We start from the raw sequence: 23,060 nt of genomic DNA, 5'->3' as shown, positions 1-23,060 counted from the left end.
GTCTGCTCATGAATCCTGTCACCTTGGCAGCAAAAGATCTCCTTCTTGCTTTGCTGTCTGTGGGAAAATGAATTGCACACGCATTGAAATTCATAAAGGCAGACTATTGCAATTAATTTTCCTAAAATCTCTCTTTATATATTTAGTTTGGAGACAGGAGGGATAGAGAGCAGAGGAGGCTTTTAACTGTTATGAATTTGAAAGCACAGTCTTATGCCGTCTTCGCTTTTTGAGATGAAAAATTGTCTTTAAAAATGAATCCCCAAAAAACTTAATTTTATTTTACATTTTGAAACTAGCAAGAAGCTGAGGGAGGGAGCAGTATAAAGTGCTATTAATGTCAAGATTTCCATTATAGATTTATCTGACATGTGGAAAGAAATGGGTAATGTGGTAGGCACAACTAATTTATTGAGAATATAGAACAATGGGCTGTATCCAGAATAAATTAGTTGAACTTATGCCCAATGAGGCTTAAGCCATGACAAACGTGTCCTATTGACCTCAACAAAGAGTGCAGTCCTATGTGGAGCATGGTGTGTGTGCACACACCCAAAGTGGCAGATCTACCACAACTCCCAGGTTCCTCTGACTCATGTCAGTTAGGGACAGGAGTTGTGTAAGGGGTACAAACTTACCTATTTTTTGCCACACAGATTTTGATTTTTTTTAACTCCCCCCCCCCCTCAATTCTATTAGTTATGCCCACAAGGCTTTTCTCCATCAGTGGGGAGGCATCTCTGTTCCTTCCTAGCTCCCTTCAGCTGGCAAATCTAAACGGCTAGGATAGCACTACCTCTTAGTCATAACCCTACCCTATTCTGACAGTTCTGTCACAGCAAGATATATGATAGCAGGACCACATCTGTGAAGTGTGTGTTGTACATATTGGTAATGTTACCTATCCACCATCCATGTATCATCATTTTGGAGGCACCATTTCCTCCCTTGGTGTCCTTGGTCCACTAGATTTTGGTAGCAAATTGAAAATTTACACCTCACTTGTTTCTCCATAAACCAAGCCCTGAATGAGAGTTACACAAACAAAATTACTAACACTTGAAGTCAAGCATCTGCTAATAATAATAAAAATAATATGGCTTTGCTTTAGAAATATTAACTGACATCTGGCTTTATTGCAGGCAGTGTTTCCTTGTAACCCTCACTACTGTGTAGCAATGGACTGCATAAATGCTGCCCCTGTGGAGCGTTTTCAGGTTGTGCCCTGCGAATAATTCCTCATTTGACTGAGGATTATTTGCTGGGCATCAACTGTGAAATTGCTCCACAGCAGTTGTTGCCTAATCTGCTATTCTCCATTTAGTGGAGGTGGGCAAGCTACTTTGAGTGCCCTTGCTCCACCCGTATTAGGACTTTAAAAACAGGCAGCTACTGAGAGTGCAGAGGTCAATTGTTCATTTGTGGTTTTTCTTTTGGGGGGAAGCTGTTGTTGTTGTTGTTGTTGTTGTTGTTATTATTATTATTATTATTATTATTATTATTATTATTATTATTATGGAGCAGCACAAGCTTTTGTCCTGCATCAAGGTTTGCTTAGGCATGGCAGGTTAATGATTGGTAGCGGACTCTGCATGAGTCTGGTGGTTTATCCCCACAGAAGGCCTCATTCTTTTTATTACTCACTTTCCCTTTCTTCCTTTATTAGTGATAAACATTATGTTCCGGTTTCTCCTGTAAAAATCAGCACTGACAGGTTCTCCAAGTGTTGTTTTTTTGTTTTTTAATGAGCCTTTTAAAACTGTGGACATCTTGCACATTGTTCACAGTGTAATGAGCTTGTTTTGCTCGCATGCCATTACACTCATACGCTTGCTTGCTATATTAGTACAAACACCCCTCAAGATGCTAGCCAATCTGTGTTCCACTGTAGCCCCCTTCACATAACTAAGGGGAAGTGGGGCATATCTCTAGCCCCAGACATCAGCTTCTCTCTCCTGAGGTCCACACATTAAGCACTGGCGGCTGTGTAGGGAAACCTGAGTGCTGCATAGACCTCTTTGTGAGCTGGAGCCCTCTGATATCAGGATTCCAGCCTATGTGGAAAGGAGTTTGCTCTTGTAGTCTGTCCCCAGCAGATGTCAATGGCTAACAAGTAGCTGTTAGGACCAGGGAAGCAACAGGCCCATAGGAGCCAGAGCCAGCTATGTGATCCTGCTTCACCCTTATTCAGGTGGCGCTCCCTTCATGTAATTAGCATGTGAAAGGGGCTTGCAATTTGCCTCTTCCAAGACTGCTGCACACCTTTTGGATAAGTAGCTCCTGAGTACAAATAATCATGATTTTTCAGTGTATGTAATAGTACACTGAATGCACTACACATGCAGTTGTGAAACATGATAACATATATGTATGAAATTTCAGTGTAGGAAATCCACAATGTGTAAAGTAAATACTATACTTGGATGCATAGTGGGCTTATTTTTGATTTTGTTCTTTTGTTTTTAAGCTTCTGTCATTAGCCTCACAAATATACTCGTCATCTTGAAAACCTGTTTTCAACTTGAGCTGGGCTGATATTTTCAGCACAGCTTTTCTCAGCAATTTGGGATGAATAGAAGCTGCCTGTGAAAGCAGAGGGGAGCCTGGGAAAATATCCACACACCCCTTTATTTCTAATGTTTCACACTTTCCCTGGTCACATGAGGTTCATTTTAAAGCAGCCCATCCTGCTGCAATTCCTGATGGAGCTGAGCAAGATGTCGATGAGACCATCCCCATCAGCATTCTGGCCTGCCCAAAAGCAGGAAGGCCCAGTTACCGCCGGAAGTATTGACATGCAGCATACCTGGTAAGCCAGGTCCTTTCCCAAAAACATTTTGGTGTATTCCCCCTCCTCCCTTGAGAATTTCCCTTACCCCTTTAATGGGGGAGAACTGGAGAGAGAAATTAGGCTCAGGTGATGGTGGGATATGAAAAAGGACTCTCTAGCTAACCGGAGTGTATAGCTGATAGACTTGGGACCAGAACCCATTTAGGGGTTTCAAGGCTTCCAAAACCCAACTCCAGTTGGAACTTTACTAGCTACATTTTGACGCATCTGAAGTTTCTGGTCATTTTTGAAAGGCAGCCTGTTGCTTTTTAAAAGATGACTTGAGCCTCTTTGAGCTTGTGGAAAGGTAAGGTATATTATGCCACCCTTACATCATTCATTCTCATGTTTTTAATGTAAAAGAGCAGAGGGAGATGAGTTTCAAATTAGTGACTCAAGGATTATTTTAAGTAAATAGAGAATATATTTATTTTGGAAGTGAAGGTTGGAAGCTCTGTGTTTGTTTGTTTGTTTGTTTGTTTATGTACATTTGCCACACCTGTTTGCAAGCTTTGTTGGCATCCGTCTGTCTCAGAAGACAATGGAGGAGTGTCCCTTTGTGGGTAAGGTCAGTATGTTAGATGACTGTAGCGCCTGCCGTAGCTGTAGAGACCTATGCAGGAGAGACATGCTTTGTTGCAGTTGGGGCAGATGAAGGGCAGATGCACCATAGCATTTCTTCTCTCTGCACTCCTCCCAGTGGTCATTTCTCCTCTGGTCACTGCTATAGATACACAACTCAACTGCCTGTCTCCAGGCACTGCGGAGACAGTGCTTTAAGGGTGATCTTAAACATCACCTAAAAAGGCTGAGACTATGGTGCATGATTTGCCACAGGAAAAGTTCAGGGCGGAAAAAAGGAGTCTTTTTACATCCACCCATTCATACCTTTCTATCTTATTTCATCGTGAGTCACACTCCATTACTGTCCTAATGTTTCTATCAATAAATGATGGATTTGCCAATGGTGGTTTAAGTTTAAAATTACTTGTGAAAGCTTAATGAAGCCAGCAAATCAGGAATTATATTTCAAATAAATTGCCTGTGACAGTTAAAAACTGCAAGGCCAAAGTAATTTCAAGGGTGGCACTTTCTTCATCATCTCTCCTTTGCTGTTGGTTATGAATGGGGTAAAGGGGGGGGGCTCTGTAGAAATTGCTCTTAACCTTTGTAGAGGAATTTAAAATCACTTCTTGCCACCAGCCAGGAACTCTTTGGTACTCTGGATTTATTCTCAGCATGGTGGAATAGGTAGCTTTTTAACCTGAGAAAAATAAAGCTTGCATAGGGCATCTAGATAATAATGTCATCCTTCCATTTGTTAAACTTCCACCTGTTTTTATTGAGACAAGACAAAATGTTCAAGATTGGCTTTTAATGAGCTGGCTTGGGCCACAATTTTTCATGTTTATTATGTTTTTATTTGTTTTTGATCTGCTTACAAGTTAGTAAATGTTGCATTTTCTCTTTTTTAAAAATATTTTTAATTGGTTTTTCAAATAAGAAATTTTTGAAAAAAGATACAACCCCCTTTAATAAACAGTTTCCACCCACCCATCTCCTCTGAGCCACAGATTCCTATGGGAAAACATAATTCCAGAGTTTCAAGTGTGCGTCTGGTGGATGCCACTGTAACTGATATTCTGTTGCATGTTTGATGAAAGGGTACCTCGTCACTTTAAAATGTTTTCTCAACAGCCACACAATTTCCTTTGCTGCAAATGGAAAAACCCCTTTCCCCCAATCTGATGGTGGTGGTTGTTGCTCTTGTAAAAACAAAAAACCTCTGTTGCACATGTGGTTCATCCCATTTTAAGGCTAATATCCTTGCCTACCACTGCAGATCCCCCCCCACACACCTTGAGACTGGATCAAAGGTGTGTAGGGCAGTTGCGTAGCGTGGGGGTGCAGGGGGGGCCGGCCGCACCGGGTGCAACATCTGGGGGTTAGGGTTAGGGGGCGCAAATTACTTGCCTTGCCCCGGGTGCTGATAACCCACGCTACGCCACTGGTGTAGGGGGAGCTTCTTCACCCTCTGTTCCAGAACATGGATTGCTTGGCCTGCTGTTTGATGGAGCCCTCCCCAGTATAACAAGATGGGTCTTCTGAATTTTGACCATATTTCCCATTATTTTTGGCTATTAGCGTGTCTGGAAAACTTGTCTGGCCAATGTCAATATTCTATCCATCGTGGAAGAATTCTACAAATTTTGAATTTTACTGGGGGCGTGTCTAAATATTCTTATCTGCCCTGAAAAGCGGTGGGTCACATATTTTATTAGATATTTCTCTTACTTCAGAAGACTTTATTTTATTTTATTTTGGCATGTTATACTGGCAAAGAATTATTTCTGTCACTAGCATGCTGGTGAAACTACTTTAGGAGAGGAATGGATTGCCCTTTTGAAGAGAGGGCAATCAAAAACAAATGAAAGCAAAGTAAGTGAGAAGTTATCCTGTCCAGCACAGCCCATGGAGTTGCCCCTAACCCCTTTATCATTTGTGACAGATCTACCGTTTTGTGGGAGTCTTTGCTCATTCTGGTGAATGATGAGACAACTCACCACTTGTGACAGAGGCCACTTCTGGGTAACCTTAATCATAATTGACAATGGCTTAGCTTGCCTGACTTGCCATCTAGATCCATTAAATGCAGTTTCTGTGGTGTGGTATCTGAGCTTGTCTAGCAAGGAGCTACTCCTGAGAAAACATCTGGCTTCAGGTGAACATAAGGGTTTTAACGTGAAATAGAACCCATTTTCTTGTTTGTTTCCAATTAGTGTGTGGACCTTTATTCCACCATTTCCTGAAATATTTTAGCCATTGCTGGCCAAACTTGTTTTAGCCATTGCTGCATTTGGCTTAATGCAAAGTATGTTTTATCTACTCTCTCTCTCTCTCTCTCTCTCTCTCTCTCTCTCTCTCTGTGTGTGTGTGTGTGTGTGTGTAATCTCACTTTAGCAGTCAAATCCTGGGAACTGTAGTTTACCCCTCAGAGCTACAGTTCCCAGCACCCTTAAGAAATTACAGTTTCCATGATTCTGTGGGGGAAGCTATGTGCTTTAAGTGTGATTAAAATTGGTGATATGAATATGACTGCCCTACATACAGCCTGTTCCGTTTATTTGTGAGCACTCTAGTTGGGGAAGCAGCTTCTTGCCCTGGGCCTTGTGAAAGATACAGGAAAAAACAGGCTAAGAAGTTTTGTGCTCGGTGGACTTGCCACTTGTTCAGATGGTTTCCTCTCCTTGCTTGATGGCATGGAACATAGCATTTATCCTTAAGCAGAAATTGCAATTGTAAATTCATTCTTTGCCATTCACTAGTTGTAAGCTTCCTACATATTTGGGGGCCTAACTGACCCTAAAAAGGTACAATTCTATTAAAAAGGACATTGTGTGCTATGCATTATGAGTGGAATTCAACATCACTATTCTAGATGTTCTGTCTGTGTACGTCACCAGAGGGAATGACCTCCCCTCCTCCCTCTTGCACTGTTCTGGGGGTTCCCCCGACTCCCCCCAGGCCAATTTGAGGTAGTGCATGGGAGGAGGAGAGAGGGAAAAGCCCTGTTGCACAAGTAGATGTTTGTTGGTACTGGTTAGGCGAATCCTGCCATGTTTTTATGCTACTTTATTTTTGTAAATCACCCTTTGAGCATTTTTTTATTTTGTATGGGGCAGTTTGAAAATGTGTAATAAACAGACAAATAAATTGGGTTCGTTTGTAAATAAATTGGGCTAATGTAAGTGATAGGGGGCATTAAAAATCCTGTACATCCAAAAAATAAGGTTCAAGTGAACACAGACATATATTCAAAATAATATGATATGAAGTTACAGTTAACACACCATGTTTGTATCACTATTGGAGAATGTGAGTTTAAAAACAGATTAAGTAAGGTACTGCATTCTGTGAACATACGTAAAAAAAAATTCTCCTTCCTCCTCAGTGAATGTATTAATTGCCTTTTTCATGTGCCTCAAGGTGATTTGCAAACATATAAAAGCAGCTGAAATAATTTTTAAAACAGTACAAAACAACAACAACTAAAGATGGATTTAAAAACAGTGCAAAATGAATACCTAAGGCAAAGAGACCTTTTCATCCAACAGGAGAAGCTTGGAATAGTGCTTATAAAGCAGGTATTAAGTTGCTGTTCTTGCAGCAGTTAAGATAAAAGCTTGTTAATATTTTAGCCCTGATTTGCCAAGTAAATCTCTAGGCAGTTTTGAGTTGAAAAATGCACAGGTAAGGCATCAAGACCTAAGATAACTTCAATGGAAATGGCTAGTAAGCACCACTTTAGTTGCTTTGCATTGATGCAGTAGTTAAGGCAAGAGATAGTGGTTTTTCAGTTCTGATTTTTTCTTACTATAGGAAGGGCCAACCTCCAAGAGTGCATTACCAAAAGGAAGGTCAGGAAGGTACTGTCTCTCAGAGGGTGGAATCAAAAGGCAAGCCAAGTTACCTGCAGGAAAAAATAACCCCGAAGGGTGAAAGGTAGAAAGGTCATTTCTAGAAAGTTTGGGAAGGCAACATATCCAAAGTGATGGCATCCAAAGATTCACCAGGGAATGAGTGCAGCTACAAGAAGTCAGGAATATAATAATTAGGAGAATGATACCCATTGGCTTTGTGTTTTATTATTAATAAAATGATTTGATTTACTTTTCTGTGACAGCATTCAAAGTTGAAATAGAGCTATATTCTACCAATAAAAATAATGATATAAATTCTCAAAATAATCAGTTATAAAATGAGCAATAGCAAAAATTTAACAAAACCGCAATACCAATGTGTGGTTTCAGGACCATGGATAGTACTCACTCAGCTAAGTTATCTCATTGAGTATACCGTGTTAGGCTGCATATGTACTATACATTTGAAGCATATTACTTTCATTGGAGCTGTAGTTTAAGGATTATGAGAATTGTAAATCTGTGAGTGGTAAACAACAGTTCCCAGGATTCTTTGGGGGAAACAATGTGCTTTAAATATATGAACGCTACGTAATCATTAACTGGAGGCCTTGCCCTTTGAGTGCCTCCTTCTGCAGCTGTTGATTCCTTCCGGGTAATGGAGTTCCCAGCTGTGGGGGGTTTCTTAAGCCCCCCAAGAGTCTGTGGGCCACCCATCAAAGTCTGATGGCAGAAATATCTCCTTGGGGCTCAGTAGAGGTTGAAGTGTCTGCAGATTCACTTGGGATTGGTTGGGCTAAGGAGTGGGTCCTTCTCAGAGCTCCTGTTGCCACAGGACTCTGCCTCCGAGGAGTCCTGGGCCAGGAAAATAACCATTCCATGATCAACTGATTGTCAGGTGACAGTCCTATGTTTTTAATACTGTGATTCAATTGTGGTCTATTTGAAACCAACACTACTTTACTAAAGTGTTTTTTCCAAGCATAGGAGAGTTGAAAAAGTATCATTAAGGTCCATGGAGTGGATATTTTCTGTTATCACTTCCCCTCCCACAGAGCCTTCATTAGGCCTTCCCTGCCACCAGGAAGAGGCAGGAGTTGCAGATCACCCACCTGCCTGGGTGAGATGATAACCCATTCATTCCCAGGAGCAAAAACACCTGGTTCTGCAAAGCAGCACACATCAGGGTGTGTTGGGTGGGGGGCATTCTCGTTTATGTTCACCATGGACACTGCAAAGTCATAAATGAACATCTAAGGCTGAGAGAAACATTTTTACACCATCATTGCGCCCACCCCAATGCCTTTGTAAGTCGCTACTGCCTTTTAAAAAAAATCATGCAGTTATTATCTATTGATTTTTGCATATTATCAGTTGCCTTTGAACCCTGTGATCAAGCAGCTAGGCAGAACTACAACTATTTTAATTAGTTAACACTTGCTAGGACAAAACAACAACAACAACACCACCTCCACAGAAGGAGGTGTGTTTTTGGAGCTATTCCCAAAATCTAAATGTGCCTCTTTCTTGGTCTCTGCTTAAGCATGATGAAGTTTTATATGTAATATGTACCACAGATTCTCAGGTGTATAGCAGGACATTAGAACTACCCAGTTAAAATTGTCCTATGGATGAGTAAACAAATGAAGCTGTTGGAGAGAGAAGAGTCGAGCTCTCTTGAAATGCATCGAATTAGCAATCTGTTCATGAGGTCTGTACAGACGGTTGCTCGTTCTTTTTTATTCTTCCATATACTTTGGCAGGGAAAGGAAGGGTCAGTCAGGATGTAGGCTGTGCTATGTCTGTGCCCTGTGAAATATTCTGCAGATGGGTACTGCATGCGGTTTATGACCCCAGATTTTTATCTTTGTCCCCTTCTGCTTTCCTTGATTTTGAAATGAGGTTTGTAAACACTGTGCCATCTTTGCATGTTATGAATATGAACCCCGGCTTGTCTCCCAGCAGGATTCCTTGTGAAAGAGAGATCTGAACCTTAAGTCTATGACAAATGCTGACTTTGATAACTGATCTTGTGGGCTGTTTGTTTCATTGACGTCCTGATAGAACTGCAAACAGAACTGGCATTTATTTGCCTTGGGGGTTGTCTTGTCTGCATTTTCTGGGCAGCACTCTGCTTCCCCTTTTGATGAGCTTTAGGCAAAGAAGGCAAGAGCTCTTAATTGGGCTGGCCCATTAAGAGTGGTCCCATGGTATTTGCTTTTCTGAAATGGCATTGCTCCCACTGGGCCACTTTTGAGTGTCACTAACAGCTTGCTGCCTCTTATTGAAACTCAGTGGCTTTTTTTTTTTTAAGGGAAAATAAATACTAACTGAACTACAACTCTCTGCCTCCTCTCATCTGTCAGGCAAGCTGTCTCTGGATTTTTATTTTTAGAAATTCCACCTAGCCTTGAAAGATCACAAAAATCTTAAGTGGCCATTATTCCTCCACCCAACTTAAAGAAGTTGTTGGGCTGTATACCTCAGCCCGACACTAATCAGAAATGAAACTTTAAATCACACTTTTAGTTTAAGCAACAGGTGGTGCATATATTCACTATTTTCCAGTTTCAGGTCAGTCTTGTAGACAGCACAGTAGAAAATTTGAATAGTCTTTCCTCAACGTCCTTTGACTAACAAACATGGAATAACTCCATGAGCAAGAAGACTATGTTATATCCAGTTTGACAGATCCTTCTACATTTGGGTTTGGGTATACCGGTCAGGGGTACCTTTACATTTACGTTTATACACTTATGCAACTAAAACTGCAAAGGAGGCAGCAATGACGATGCCCCTCACTCCCAGGTTTTAGAGTCTAGGTGCAAGTACACAGTTGGGAGAGCGAAGCACTCTGCTCATGTTCAACACACACTTCCCATGTTCTAAGGCTAGACCTGGCATTAAAACAAGTTATTGCATGTTAGTGAGTTTGGAAAGGAGAGGAAATGACATGTGTAGTTTTTATGTAGCCAGTGTTAGAAAACTCAGATATGAAAGCTAGGAGCTAAATGGCACCTTAATCCTAGGTTATGGGCACAACAATGGAATATCTAGGCATGGGATTTTTTTTAATATAACAAGCATACAGAGCTGAAAATGAACTGCAGCTAAAATATTATGTTCATTTTTCACATGGTCTAGTCCTTCCCCTGCCAACCCCCTAATATTCTTAGGAGGGTCTCTTCTCCAGAGAGTAGCTGAAAGTGGGGAGACAGAAAAAGGTCCTCCTTTCCTTCCACTCTGCAGTTTTAATCTGAAATTTTAGGCGCAGTACTGTGCCCAAAGCCCAGAAATTGCTTGTGCTAATGAAACTCCCTGTCACAAAAGGCACCTAGAACAATGGGGGTTTCGAACACTGTATGGAGCATAAAGATCTCATAGTGTTTTCCAATTGCATTTTCAGTCCAAATGCAGATGTCAGCCTGAACAAGCTTGGTATGACTTAATTTCTCATACAATCCACCACTTGAGTTGATTCCAGGTTATCATGATGGTCACATTGGGTTCCTATTGGGCTCCTATTTGGTTCTATCCTTCCTTAACTAGTGCTTTGTCAAGATGTGTCCAAGATGTGTGCAATAACCAAGCTAAATTAGGTAATTAAGGAGCTACCATCTTGGTATTGTATCACATAATGTGCCATTGTGCCCAGGGCTGAGAAACATTCCCGACAGCCACCATACAATAGCCTTCACCATCCTGGTGCCCTCCAGACTTTATGGACTACAACTCCCAACATGCCTAGCCAGTATGGCATGCTGACTGAGGCTGATGGGACTTGTAGTCCAAAACATCTGGCGGTCACTGGGTTGGTGAAGGTTGTGAAACAAGGTCAGCAGTATAGATTCGATTAGTAGTGTAGTGAAATCTTTGCTGAGAATAGTAATTCAGATAGATAAATTTCACCATCTTATTCTGATTATTTATTTATTCATCACATTTATCACAAAGGTCTCAAGGTGACTTACAATAACACAAAGAAATAACATAAAAACTGCATGCACTAGAGCATAATATAAACTGATCACACTCCAATTCCTAACAATTAACACACACTCCAGTTTCCCAGTGTGCATAATCACTATTAAAACATCAAACCAACAAAACCATAAAGCAGCAGAAGAGAATATTAACAATTAAGAAAACCATTTTTATTTTGACCACTGTAGTTTGCTGTTTTAGACTCAGCAGTAGGGTATTTTTGATTCTCAAATAGTATAATTTTTATCCCCAAGTTGTACAATTTTTGTATTAATACTCCCCCACCCCCTTTGCTTCTATGTTAACTAAATGGATAATACAGGTAATTGACCCAAAGGTTATTCTCTTGAGATTGCTTCATCGAATGGCTCTGTGGGCATAGGGCCAATTCTTTCATCTCTACATAAACCAAAAGCTCTTCCTTTGCTGTCTGACAATTCCTGCCTGGGATTATATACACAGTGTTTCTGTTCTGCTCAATTTAAAATCATACAGTGGTCATTAGTTTTAACAATGGAAATGATGACTTTCCCTGTTGATCTGCTTCTGCCTCATGTAGCCTTTGTAAAAGCTAATTGGAATTCTATCTCTATTGACAAGTTCATCCCAGGTTGTGAGGGGTTCCTGTTCTTTGCTTTGACAAAGCAAGTTAATAACTGGCTGTTTAACTTATATGAAGGTGTGGCTGGCGCCCACAATATTTGACATAATTTGATGTGCCAGTGCCAAGGGTGAATTCATTATTACAATCACAAAATCAGTCAGCGTTAAAATGAATAGTAGACTACCTTATTGTCCATATATGACATGCATTTTCTTCATTCTTGATTTCCACAATTTCCACCCATGTGATCTTTTGTGAGTGGTAGGAGCCCCTGCACAGCCGATCCTAGGATACCTGGAGGATTCAAAGGCTGCAGCCTTTATGGTGATGTAGGGCCTATAAATGCTTGGTCACCCCAATAATAACAACCCATTAGAACAGCAGCCTCTCTGTTCAGCAGCAGAACTGCTACATAATCAACAGTAGGCCAAGACCTGACTATGTGGTTTTTCTGTCCCATACGTGCATGTTATGTCATTTCCCATTGCAGCTTAAGATTTTGTATCGTCCTGCAAAATATGGTATTTTAGCAACCTATACCTTTGTCACACCTAATTATTATCTCAGCATCTTAAACTGCTGATTTACTCTTTTGCTCTTGATTTCTGTTTTTAAGCTTGGAAAGTAATGCCTTGATATTGCAAATGCTTTCTTCTGCTCAGCAGCATGCCAGGTCAGTTTGCTAGTCGATATGAAATGCTGCCAGCTTAAAAGAGCTTCAGCAGATCAGACAGCAAGGTGCTTTATTTTGGGATGGTGGAAGGGAAATAACTGAAACACAGAAAATATAAATGAAGAAGTACAGCCATGTATAATGATTTTATTTATACAGCATAAGACAAATTTCTAAAATTGAATGTTAATCTAAAACAGGGGTCAGCAAACTTTTTCAGCAGGGGGCCGGTCCACTGTCCCCCAGACCTTGTGGGGGGCCAGACTATATTGGGGGGGGAATGAACGATTTCCTATGCTCCACAAATAACCCAGAGATGCATTTTAAATAAAAGCACACCTTCTACTCATGTAAAAACACCAGGCAGGCCCCACAAATAACCCAGAGGTGCATTTTAAATAAAAGGACACATTCTACTCATGTAAAAACATGCTGATTCCCAGACCGTCAGGAATTTAGAAGGTGATTGGGCCGCATGGGTAGTTTGCCTACCCACGATCTAAAACAATTCAGATCTGATCCCAAATTAGCCTCTCCCCTGGCAGGTGTGCCTTTGATATAGTTTCACATCCAGGACTTATCCTAAAATAAAGTCTCCGTGTAATGTTCACTTTCATGGCCAGTTCATGTACTGAATAATGTCCTAGCCCAGTATTAAGCTGTCCTCATCTAGTAGTACAATCAATCACATCTTTTCCCCAGGAGAAAGCGGGGCTCCTGCAAATGACCTTATAGATTAGGTGCTCTCTATTTACATTCAATTTCCAGCTCTGCGCTATCTGTAGAGAATGATTATAAAGGCATGAAATTAGAAGTTTCACCCAGTGGGAAACAATTGGATATTTTGTCATTTCTTTACAGCTTCTTCTCCCTTGTTAGTGGGGAGGAGGGAAGCAATCATCAGAAAGGTCAGAAATATTTACTTACCAATATCAAGACACTGCCTAGGAGGCTTTCCTCAGTATGAAATAATTGCTGCTTGGGCTCTCAGTAATTGGGAGGGTGGGGGTGAAGAGAATGTGATGCACTAGAGAGCAGTGGGGCCTGAAATTAGAATTTCTGGCCACAGGTGGGAATCCATGGGAATGCTGCTGTTAAGCTCAGCATTTTTTATATATATTTTTAAAGAAATCAACCCATGCTTCCTTCATCCAGACACTGTTGCTCAATGCTGGACAGGAGTAATAATGACACTAAGGACATTGTTTCTAAAAATTAGGGATGGGTGTGTATTTAATAAAGAAATCCCTGTGATGCTGAGGTACAAAGAATCTGCTCATAGTGTCTAAATCTACATTTTAAGTTCCAGTGCTTTCTGGAAGCTGTCTTTCCACAGCTCCTCCTCCAAAGGGAGGCAACAGTTCCACAGAGTCATGGCCTCCATGGCCTCCTCTGCCTCAAAGCTGCAAAGTCTCTGCATTTTTCTCCACTCCAGGCTTTCATTTTATTACTTATTAATATACATTATTTATTTGATTGTAAACACTTCAAGACTACTACTTCTTTTTTTTTTAAAGTGGGAAGCAATGTATTCATTTAATAGGCCTCACCAGGAGTCCACCAATGACCCCCTCCTGCTCCCAGAAGGCATCGTGTGGCAGCCACTGGCTGAAGAGCTCTTCTGTTAGATTTACATGCCCTCCAGATTCCATGGGTCACTCCTCTTTCCCATACCCAGGCCCAGAGTCCCCTGTAGGAATGACGACCAGGACCACAACACCTTCAGCTACCATTCCTCTCAAATCACAGGAGGCAGCCAATATCATTGTTGGCTTCACAGCCCTTTTTATATCTTCCCTCCAATCCATAAAAACTGGCTGCAGCAGGCAGCATTATGTTTCCTCCAGAGTCCAAGCGCCTCCTATATCATTCTGCCTTTCCCCAGTTCTAAACACAGATAACGCTACTTTCCTTCCACCCTGCTGCTGCTGTGAGGAATATATTGATGCAAATGGAGCTAGAAAGACTCCTACAGCACAAACTCTTCCTTGATGTCTTTCTTGGAACTGTTTCACCCCCAGCAGCTACCTAAAATATTTCTTACTTTCTCAAATACAAGTCACTGGAGCTGTGTGAACATCATCCGCCTGACAAGATTCCAAAACTGTTGAGGTGGGGGGTATAGCTTATTATGCACCATTGTCTACACTGGATGGATGGATGGCTGGATGGATGGATGGTTGGATAGTTGGGAGTGGAAGAAGAAAGGACTACTCTGAATGTAAGCACATACTGTAGATGCCCAAACAAGGACACCTAAAAATGAGCCTCACACATATGAACTGATCTGCTGGAAAATAAGATACAAGGCATCTGGTTAATTTTAAATGGTTGGTTACTTAAAAAAATATATATTGCATGTTTCACAGTAGCTCAGATGCTCTTGTAACTAAACATTAGAATGATCTGTCATTGCTAATATGAGTTACATTACTATAATAAGGTAGCATTTTAAGCATTTTGTAATCTGCAGCATATTTATCTGTATGATACCCTGAGCTATGAAAGAGACTTTATCTCAGTTGCGTGTACAGAATGTTTTGCTCTTCCCAAGGCTATTTTAACTTTTTCTATTGTATCTGGAAGCCACCTTGAGTCTTGGTCTGGGGAAAAGGGCAGGATATAGTATAAATAAGTATAATAACAACAACAACATGTATTTGCTAGAACACTTGAGTATGCTTTGCAAAGTCAAATCAAGAATGGTGGTGTTTAAAGTAGTGATAATGGCTAATCATTCAGAATATTCAAGCTGGTAAACATTCGTGGCACAAAGTTGGTGTTATGAAATGCGTGCTGCAACTTGCATTTACTGTTTTTAACCAGGTATTCTGAAAACTGGGCCACCCCTGGTGGTTAACCTGCTTCTGATCAGTCTGTGGTTGGTACACCTTCATGCCAGACATCAGTATAGTAACTGATAGCAACTATTTCTTCAATGCAGTGAGAATAATCCATGCAATATATGCACATATTTGTTTGGGCTTTTTAGCACAGTGGGAAGGGGCTCAGCCAGAAAAATCTGCTGTGCCTTGAGGGGTATTAATTAACCCATAAGCTTTTTCCTGTCACTCAGGTTAACTTGTGTCCTGGGAAAAGGTGAAGATCTCCCAGATGTTGTCACCTGCTGCTACTGATTTCTATTTATACAAGTTGCACATTAGTGATTTTCTTACATGGTACAATGTTGAACAGAAATGCATGGTTAAGCAATCTATTATGGTAAAATGAGAAAATGTGTTAAAGCACACCTGAGCTAACAAAATATTCCTCTGGATCCTTCAGGCATTTTACAAATGTTGACTTGGGGTTATTAAAAATTATTGATCTGAAACAGGGCATGAAGATTACATTAAGTAGGGCAACATCTGAATCCTAGTCAGAGGGATTATCATGCCGTGCAACTGTGTCAAATGGTTTGCAGAAAAGCAACCTTGGCATTTTGCATTTCATTAAGTTTGCTGCTTAGACACTTTTCTGCTTTTTTTAGTTTGGGCACTCCTATTCCATATTAATCTGCAGGTGAAGTGTACGTTGATATAGCAGCCACCTATTATGAAGATCAGCATTTCCAAGCTGCCTTATTTCTAAGCTGGCATATCTTATTTACCTGTCAGATGCCTTCAATTTCATGGCTGCCTTTTTTGCACTCCTTCTCTTTATTTTTACTTCCACAGTTCATTTTTAAAAAATGTATTTATTTTCCAAGTGGGGTGTACTTTGTTATCAATTAACTCCATTACTAAGGAAAATGAGTGCCCATTTACGTTCACTGGTCACCCAGGGAACTCATTTTTATCCCTTTGGCTGTTCCTTCAGCACAGTTTTCTTCTCCCTTATTACATGATCCAAGCCAGTGAGGTATCAGATAGAGGATGGCAAATTTCCACGTAGCCTGTCAGATTTGGCTACATGACGCCAGCAAGCTGGTTCAGAGTGATGGGAAACACTTCCTGTGCTTGGTTCATGCCGATGCCACCATAGGTGATTAGAATTGACTGCATAGTGATGCTATATAGACATGCAAATGCAGAGGGCAGGATATATTTCCTTGACACTTAGTTGGGTGACCATGGTTCATAGTGCTTCTCATGGGATCAAAATGTTTGTGAAAAGTGGCTTCTGTATGTCGGCTCCGCCCTAAGCTCTTCATATAGAAATAACCATTTTTTTATTAAGGTGAACTGCTATTGGAAATGTGATGTCTAAAATGCATCTATCCCACTCTGCAATATTGATAATGTTCCACAATACTGAGCTATTCGACACACTGTTATTTTGAAACTTATTATACAATACAGAATGTGCTAAAAAAAATGTAAGGAAGGAGGCATCTTTTCTACACCAGAGAAAGCAAGATCCTCATCAATAAATATTCTATATATAGCAAAATTATTAAGTAAAGAGGACTGAATGAATGGAAAAGGCCAGCATTGTTCCTTCAAAACTTCCTTGATACTAAAAAAAGCCAGATCCATGGCTCAGAGAATCAGAGGAAGAGTCAGGATATGGGCTAGGTGCTGAGGCCATTTTCACATCAGATGCACGTTTGCCCAGATCCCACCTAGTTCTTTCTTTGCCACATTTTGCACACAAACCCCACCTTCAGTGCAATCACCACCATGGCTTTTCAGAGGAGTCTGCTTTAAAAGTGTCATTTTGGAGTTTTCAAGGTCTAGCATACTTACATGCAACCGTATGTGCTTCATTTCCAGATTGATAAGTATGCTCAGCGGGACCTGAAGAAAGGGCTTCATTTATATGGAACTGATGGAAATATTGGCCTAACTAATGCATGGAGCATCATACAAACAGATGTAAGCTTGCGTTGTTGTTCTTTTTGTCTTTTATCCATCTGCACACAATATATCCTTTTGGCTTTGAATTTCCAGCATAATGGGATTTCATATTGGTTTCTAAAAGTGTTCTTGGGACTGCTTCAGCCCTATAAATATGTGGCACTTATTAGGCATCATGACCCTGGTACACAGGTACTTACCTATGAACCAGGACATGTAGCCTAATAGTCCTTCCACATCTGCATCAAAATTTACCTGCAGTGGATTCGTTAGCAGCTTTGGACTTATTTTCATCTGCTCTTCTTCATGCAGACATGCATAAAGACATGGGCAAATTGTCTAAAAGCGCCTATTTTTAGTAGCATGGGCAGGCAGTGAAAATTCATTAAAGGGGGTAGAACCAAGCCACTCCATCTCACGAGTGATTTTAATGCACAGAAGATGTCACATTTCCATTATAATTTTGGAACAGTAGTGGATACAATGGGAAATGAGCTCATCTGGCCTCTCTGGCAGTTTATATGGTAGAACCTTTTGATTTCTCCATTTTTCTCTTCTTTGCCTGAGGCACCTTTCCATATGTCAGGGAGCAAAGAAAGAGAACATTTCCCTTATCTCTGTATATGTTTAATATATATTGTATACTGTGATGACACACCACTACTCCCAGACCTTTTAAATGTAGAAATGAGTCCCATCAATGTTGGTGATGTGGACTTGGGGAGTTCAAGATATGAACTCCATCTTAGGCAAATTGTGAGCCAAGACCAAACCTCTCTGGAGTTTGGTATCAGTTTATTACTAGCTCAAACCTGGCTCTGGTCCCAGCATCAGCCCTCCACAGTGTCATCTCTTATGCTCAAAAATATTTATTCATACTGTTTCTATACAACCTGTTTCAAGGTTGTTCACAGTAATAAAAATAATCATAAACACAGCAAACCATATAAAACACAGTAAACGCAAACCATACTGGGACAGGCATGACAGTGACAGCATTGTGGATACCAAATGCTGTTGGATGGCCATCTGTTAGTTATTATAGTCATACCTCGAGTTGAATAAGCTTCAGGTTGAGTGCGTTTGAGTTGCGCTTCGCGGCAACCCGGAAGTAACGGAGCACGTTACTTCCGGCTTTCACCGCTCGCGCATGCGCAGACGCTCAAAATGACGTCGCGCGCATCCGCACAAGTGGCAAAACATGACCTGCGCATGTCTTGCGTTCCATTCGGGATGCAAACAAGGCTCCGGAACTGTGCTGGGATGCCTGCATTGCAGGAAGTTGGACTAGATGGCACTTGAGGTCCCTTCCAATTCTACAGTTGTATGATTCTAAAACCCAATACATAAAATAAAATAATCTGAATGTGTTAATCCATAATAAAAATACTAAAATAGTATTTCAATATGCACTGCAGTTTTTAGGCTGTCTGATGTGCTCTGTGGCTTCCCTTGATGTGAGTAATTGCTCCAGATTTATTGCAATTAATCACTGGGAATCCTTGTGTTTAAATATTCCTTTTATACTCAACACAATAGGAGAGGTTTGTCATAATCCCAGTGGCTTGTTCTCTTTCTATCTTGAGTAGCTACATTGTCTGCCAAGATTGCTCTTATACATTTTCATGGATGTGCATTCCCAATCCTATATTGCTGTGACATACTGCTTTGCACAAATGGGAAATGCTATTAATTTTAGGAACTCTGGAAGAGCAAGGAACTAAAGGAGTTATTGCAGGGAGTATATATTAATCCAATTTCAAGAAAGGTAGTGCAAAAAAATCAATAACCTATTCAACATAGCCCATGGGGGGCCAGAATAAGGAACCCCTTTAAAATATATGGTGGCTGTAATAAGACATTCAATTACTCAAGAAACTAATTCTGAAAATAAAAACAAGAGCCCAGTTTTGAAATACTGTAAATTATATTGGATTTCTCTGTTAGTGCAATAGACTTGATCCTTTACAAAGTAGTAAATAAACATCCACCTTAGAATATTTTATCCGGAGGGATTTGAGAGGCAAGAAGGCAAAGCAGCAAATCTCCAAATCACAAGGGACGAGAGACTATCATGAATCTGCTTAGCACCACCACCACCCTTCTTTTTTCCTGTGTGGACAACAGAGTTACGAATAATTTTGATCACAGTTGGTATACCACACCTTTCCTTTTATTGTTCCACAAGATGGTACTGGGATACTTTGAAATGCAAGTATCCAACCAAGCTTTTCTTAGTTCAAAATTGTCACATCCCAAGTAGTGATGAGTGTTCCCTTGCCTGCCACTGACCTCCAATGCTTTCAGAATAAGCTACGGTTATTTCCCCCCAAAACGAGAAAATCACTCCCCTTACTCACACCGTGTTGTGGTTGTGAGTGAAGTGGGGTTCACTCCTCCATGAGCCTCTAAGGCCTCTCACCACGTCCTGCCAGTGAGCCTGCAGGTTTCGTGGATGCAGCAAGTTAGATGAAGACTATTTTGAAGCCGCAGCAGGAATATCTCAGAATGGTGAATGAATTCACATGCCCAGGCTGCACAGTGCTGTAGGCTGTATTTCGGGTTTGCAGACTGGAGTGTGGGAGAGAAGCTTGAACTCCTCCAGCGAACATTTTGCCTGCTTAGCCAGAACTGTAAATCACTCACCTTCATGAGGCACTAAAATGCTCATCCACATGCTGGGAAGGTACGATGGGAGAGATACAAATCAAAGTTTAGTACTCTGCTACTTGGAGAAAAGTTTGCTGGCTGCAATCTCAGCTCCCAGATCATGAATATCTCTATTACTAACTGTCAAAGACAATTTCAAGGCAGAGTATATGCAACTCTGAAGCCACTCATCTTTACAAAAATGGTTTCATTGCTGTAACCATTTCATTTGCTGTTCTTTACTTTTTTCTAGTGATAATAGCATACTTGAAAAATAATATCATTGCGCTTTGGTGTGCTGGCAATCCAGCGTTTGATGACAATCCATTTGCTGAGTCATGGGTTTTTTATTATTAAACACCAAGCAGAAGAAATTAAGAAAAGAAATAGTGGTGGTAGAGGAAACCCAGCAGAAAAACTATCACATTGACATAAATGTTAGTTCTCATTTTTCTTATGAAATGTACAGATCTCAACCAATAACGCTTTCTTGGGCTTTCATTTATACCTAACATAGTGTTAACTTAGTGGTTCTGTGCAGTGTGGACTGGATTCTCCACCCTCTGGTGGGAATGTTTCCTCCCCTGAATCTCCAAGGCCAGTGAAAGGGGCAATTCAGAACTATTAGCATTCTGGCAGCGCTACTTATACAACTCCTGATGTAGGCAGGCTTCTTTTTCTTGCCCCTTTTTTGCAGTGGTTGAACCCACCAACTATCTGACGAGGAGGTACATTTCTGGATGTAAATGGTTCTGTCACCCACCTGACCCCTGTGATAAGATCAGTGAGTGAGTGACATGCTTTGATGTCACAGTGGACCTGGGAAGACATGGGGACGCTTCTTGTTGCCACTAGCTTAACTGCCATAGACTAGGTGTCTAAATGCTAGGGGGCCTTTGGGAGACCTTGCAATTCTAAGGTGAATTACAAAAAAATACAAAAAAAAAATACTAAGCAATTAAGAAAGTGCTGCAAGAGAATTGCACTGAATATTCTATGACAACGGGATACCTATTGAAGTCCATTGGTTCCCCATCTGATTTGCCAGTGTCCTTGTGGCTTCTAAGCCTTTGCATGTCCTCCTTGTCCAATGGCCTTTCCCCTCTTTCTTTTTTTTCAGTTCAGATGCTGTGGAGTGTCAAACTTCACCGACTGGTTTGAAGTGTACAATACCACACGGGTGCCAGATTCATGCTGCTTGGAATTCAGTGAAAACTGTGGTCTTCATTCCCCAGGGACCTGGTGGAAAGCTGTGAGTAGCTGTCAAAACTTAATTCTTATTTTAACCAAGCTGACCTAGAATTGTAAAAGGAAAAAGGGCTTGGGCTTGCATAGTTGCTATTGTTTCATGATCTAGCATGTGTCAAAAAGGCTGCAATGACACATTCACCATGAATTTGTATGATTATTTGACGAGCAACAAAGAAAAGTCTTTGCTGACAAGATAACCCACTTTAAAGCACAAACAGAGAAAGAGCATGAGCTTAGGCTAGAGCATGTTGTTAGAGTAAGATCTAAGTGGCCATTGCAGAACAAGTTCTGGTGGTATAGTCAACATATGCAAGTTTCCATTATGGGTGTGAGCTAGCCTACAAAGGAAAACCCCCCACAATATATTTTCTAGGAAATATTTCTGCAGGACCAGTGTATTATGGCACCCAACTAGGAGTACAGGTGGTTGACATGTCCCGAGTATAGATAAGAGTGTTGTATTTGGAAGGACAATGCCAAAAAACTATGCTCAGCCAAGAAGCTTGCTGGGTGATCTTAAGCTAGTGTCTTCCCCAGTTTATGTCACAGGGCTTTCCAAGGATCCAAACCCATTGCTACAGAAAGGACATATTTTATTTATGGTTCCAGTTATAGATAGGTAGCCGTGTTGGTCTGCCATAGTCAAAATAAAAAAATTCCTTCCAGTAGCACCTTAAAGACCAACTAAGTTAGTTCTTGGTATGAGCTTTCGTGTGCATGCACACTTCTTCAGATACACTTCTGTTTCAGAATTTTTTTATATTTTATTTATGTGCTGGCTCAACAGACCCTACTATGCAACTGTTAGCACTCATGTTTGATATACCAAAAGCAGAGCCAGAGGATCACCAAATGTAATGTTATCTCTGTACAGTTACTATGAAGCCAATACAAGCTGCTGTATCAATGGAAATATTTTTGTTTGAGCAGTAATTGCCTTATAGTTGCCTTTGCACAACCCGCCATTGCGCCTGTGCTTGAAGTAGAAAGGTTTACAGTTGAATTTAGAAATGTAGGTATTTGACTCACATTGGGTAAAGCGGGGGTTCGAAAGAACTTGCTCCTTATTACTGCATCTTGCACGCAGCATGCATCCATGTCTTCTTCAGATGTATAATGTTTGAACCCTTAACACCACACTTCATTGTAAGCGAGCCTCCTACCCCCGGGGTATTGCACTTCCAGTGAATGCTGAAATAGAGGAAACTGCGTAATCTTGAAATGTCAGTCTTGTCATTGCTACTTGTGTCTTTTGACTCCCCACACACCAAAAATTCATGTTTCTCAGTAAATAAGCATTCTCGTGGTCTTTATTTCCCTCCCCTCTCTCTCTTTTAAAGCCTTGTTATGAAACAGTGAAAATATGGCTCCAGGAAAATCTGTTAGCTGTGGGAATTTTTGGACTGTGTACAGCTTTGGTTCAGGTAAAATTTTAACTTATTGCTGGGGTGCTTTCTGTTGGTTCCTACATGCAAGGGCAGTGAAGGGTTTAAATGTCTCCTTCCGGGAGTTCTCCTTCCGGGAGTAGGACTAATGTCTTACATCTCTTAAGGGCAGCCTTTAATTCTGCAAATTACATGCAGTTAGTTTGCTTATCTTCTATTAACATGAATGATGTTTATGCTGCTTTTCCGGCATGAGCTCTGTAGCTCCCATTCATGTCAGTGGGGAGAATTTGTGAGCAGGTGCTGTGTAATTTGGGTCATTGTGTATTCCATTCCCTACGTTAGCCTATGTGTTACCACAGTCTCCTTTTAGCTCACCATGATTCTAGATTAATTTGTTTACAAGCAAGTGCATTGAACAGCACCTCTTTCCCTGTTGGACACTGGAATCCCTAGGACAGGAG

At 40.9% G+C, this 23,060-nt stretch overlaps 1 protein-coding gene across 11 annotated transcripts in view; it reads left to right on the top strand.

The window, feature by feature from the left end:
• Window positions 1-23,060, top strand: part of TSPAN4 (tetraspanin 4) — a 511,237-nt gene that overhangs the window by 481,901 nt on the left and 6,276 nt on the right. For all 11 annotated transcript variants that reach the window (XM_083478930.1, XM_083478924.1, XM_083478928.1 and 8 more), the window contains 3 exons: window positions 17,228-17,329; window positions 21,081-21,212; window positions 22,552-22,635. In XM_083478930.1, the coding sequence (XP_083335056.1) occupies window positions 17,228-17,329; window positions 21,081-21,212; window positions 22,552-22,635 (318 nt within the window). The remainder of the gene's footprint in view (window positions 1-17,227; window positions 17,330-21,080; window positions 21,213-22,551; window positions 22,636-23,060) is intronic.

This window comes from Podarcis liolepis (genome assembly GCF_965112155.1).
Source record: "Podarcis liolepis genome assembly, chromosome: 1".
NCBI classification, from domain to species: domain Eukaryota; kingdom Metazoa; phylum Chordata; class Lepidosauria; order Squamata; family Lacertidae; genus Podarcis; species Podarcis liolepis.
This window is presented reverse-complemented; position numbering and strand designations above follow the sequence as displayed.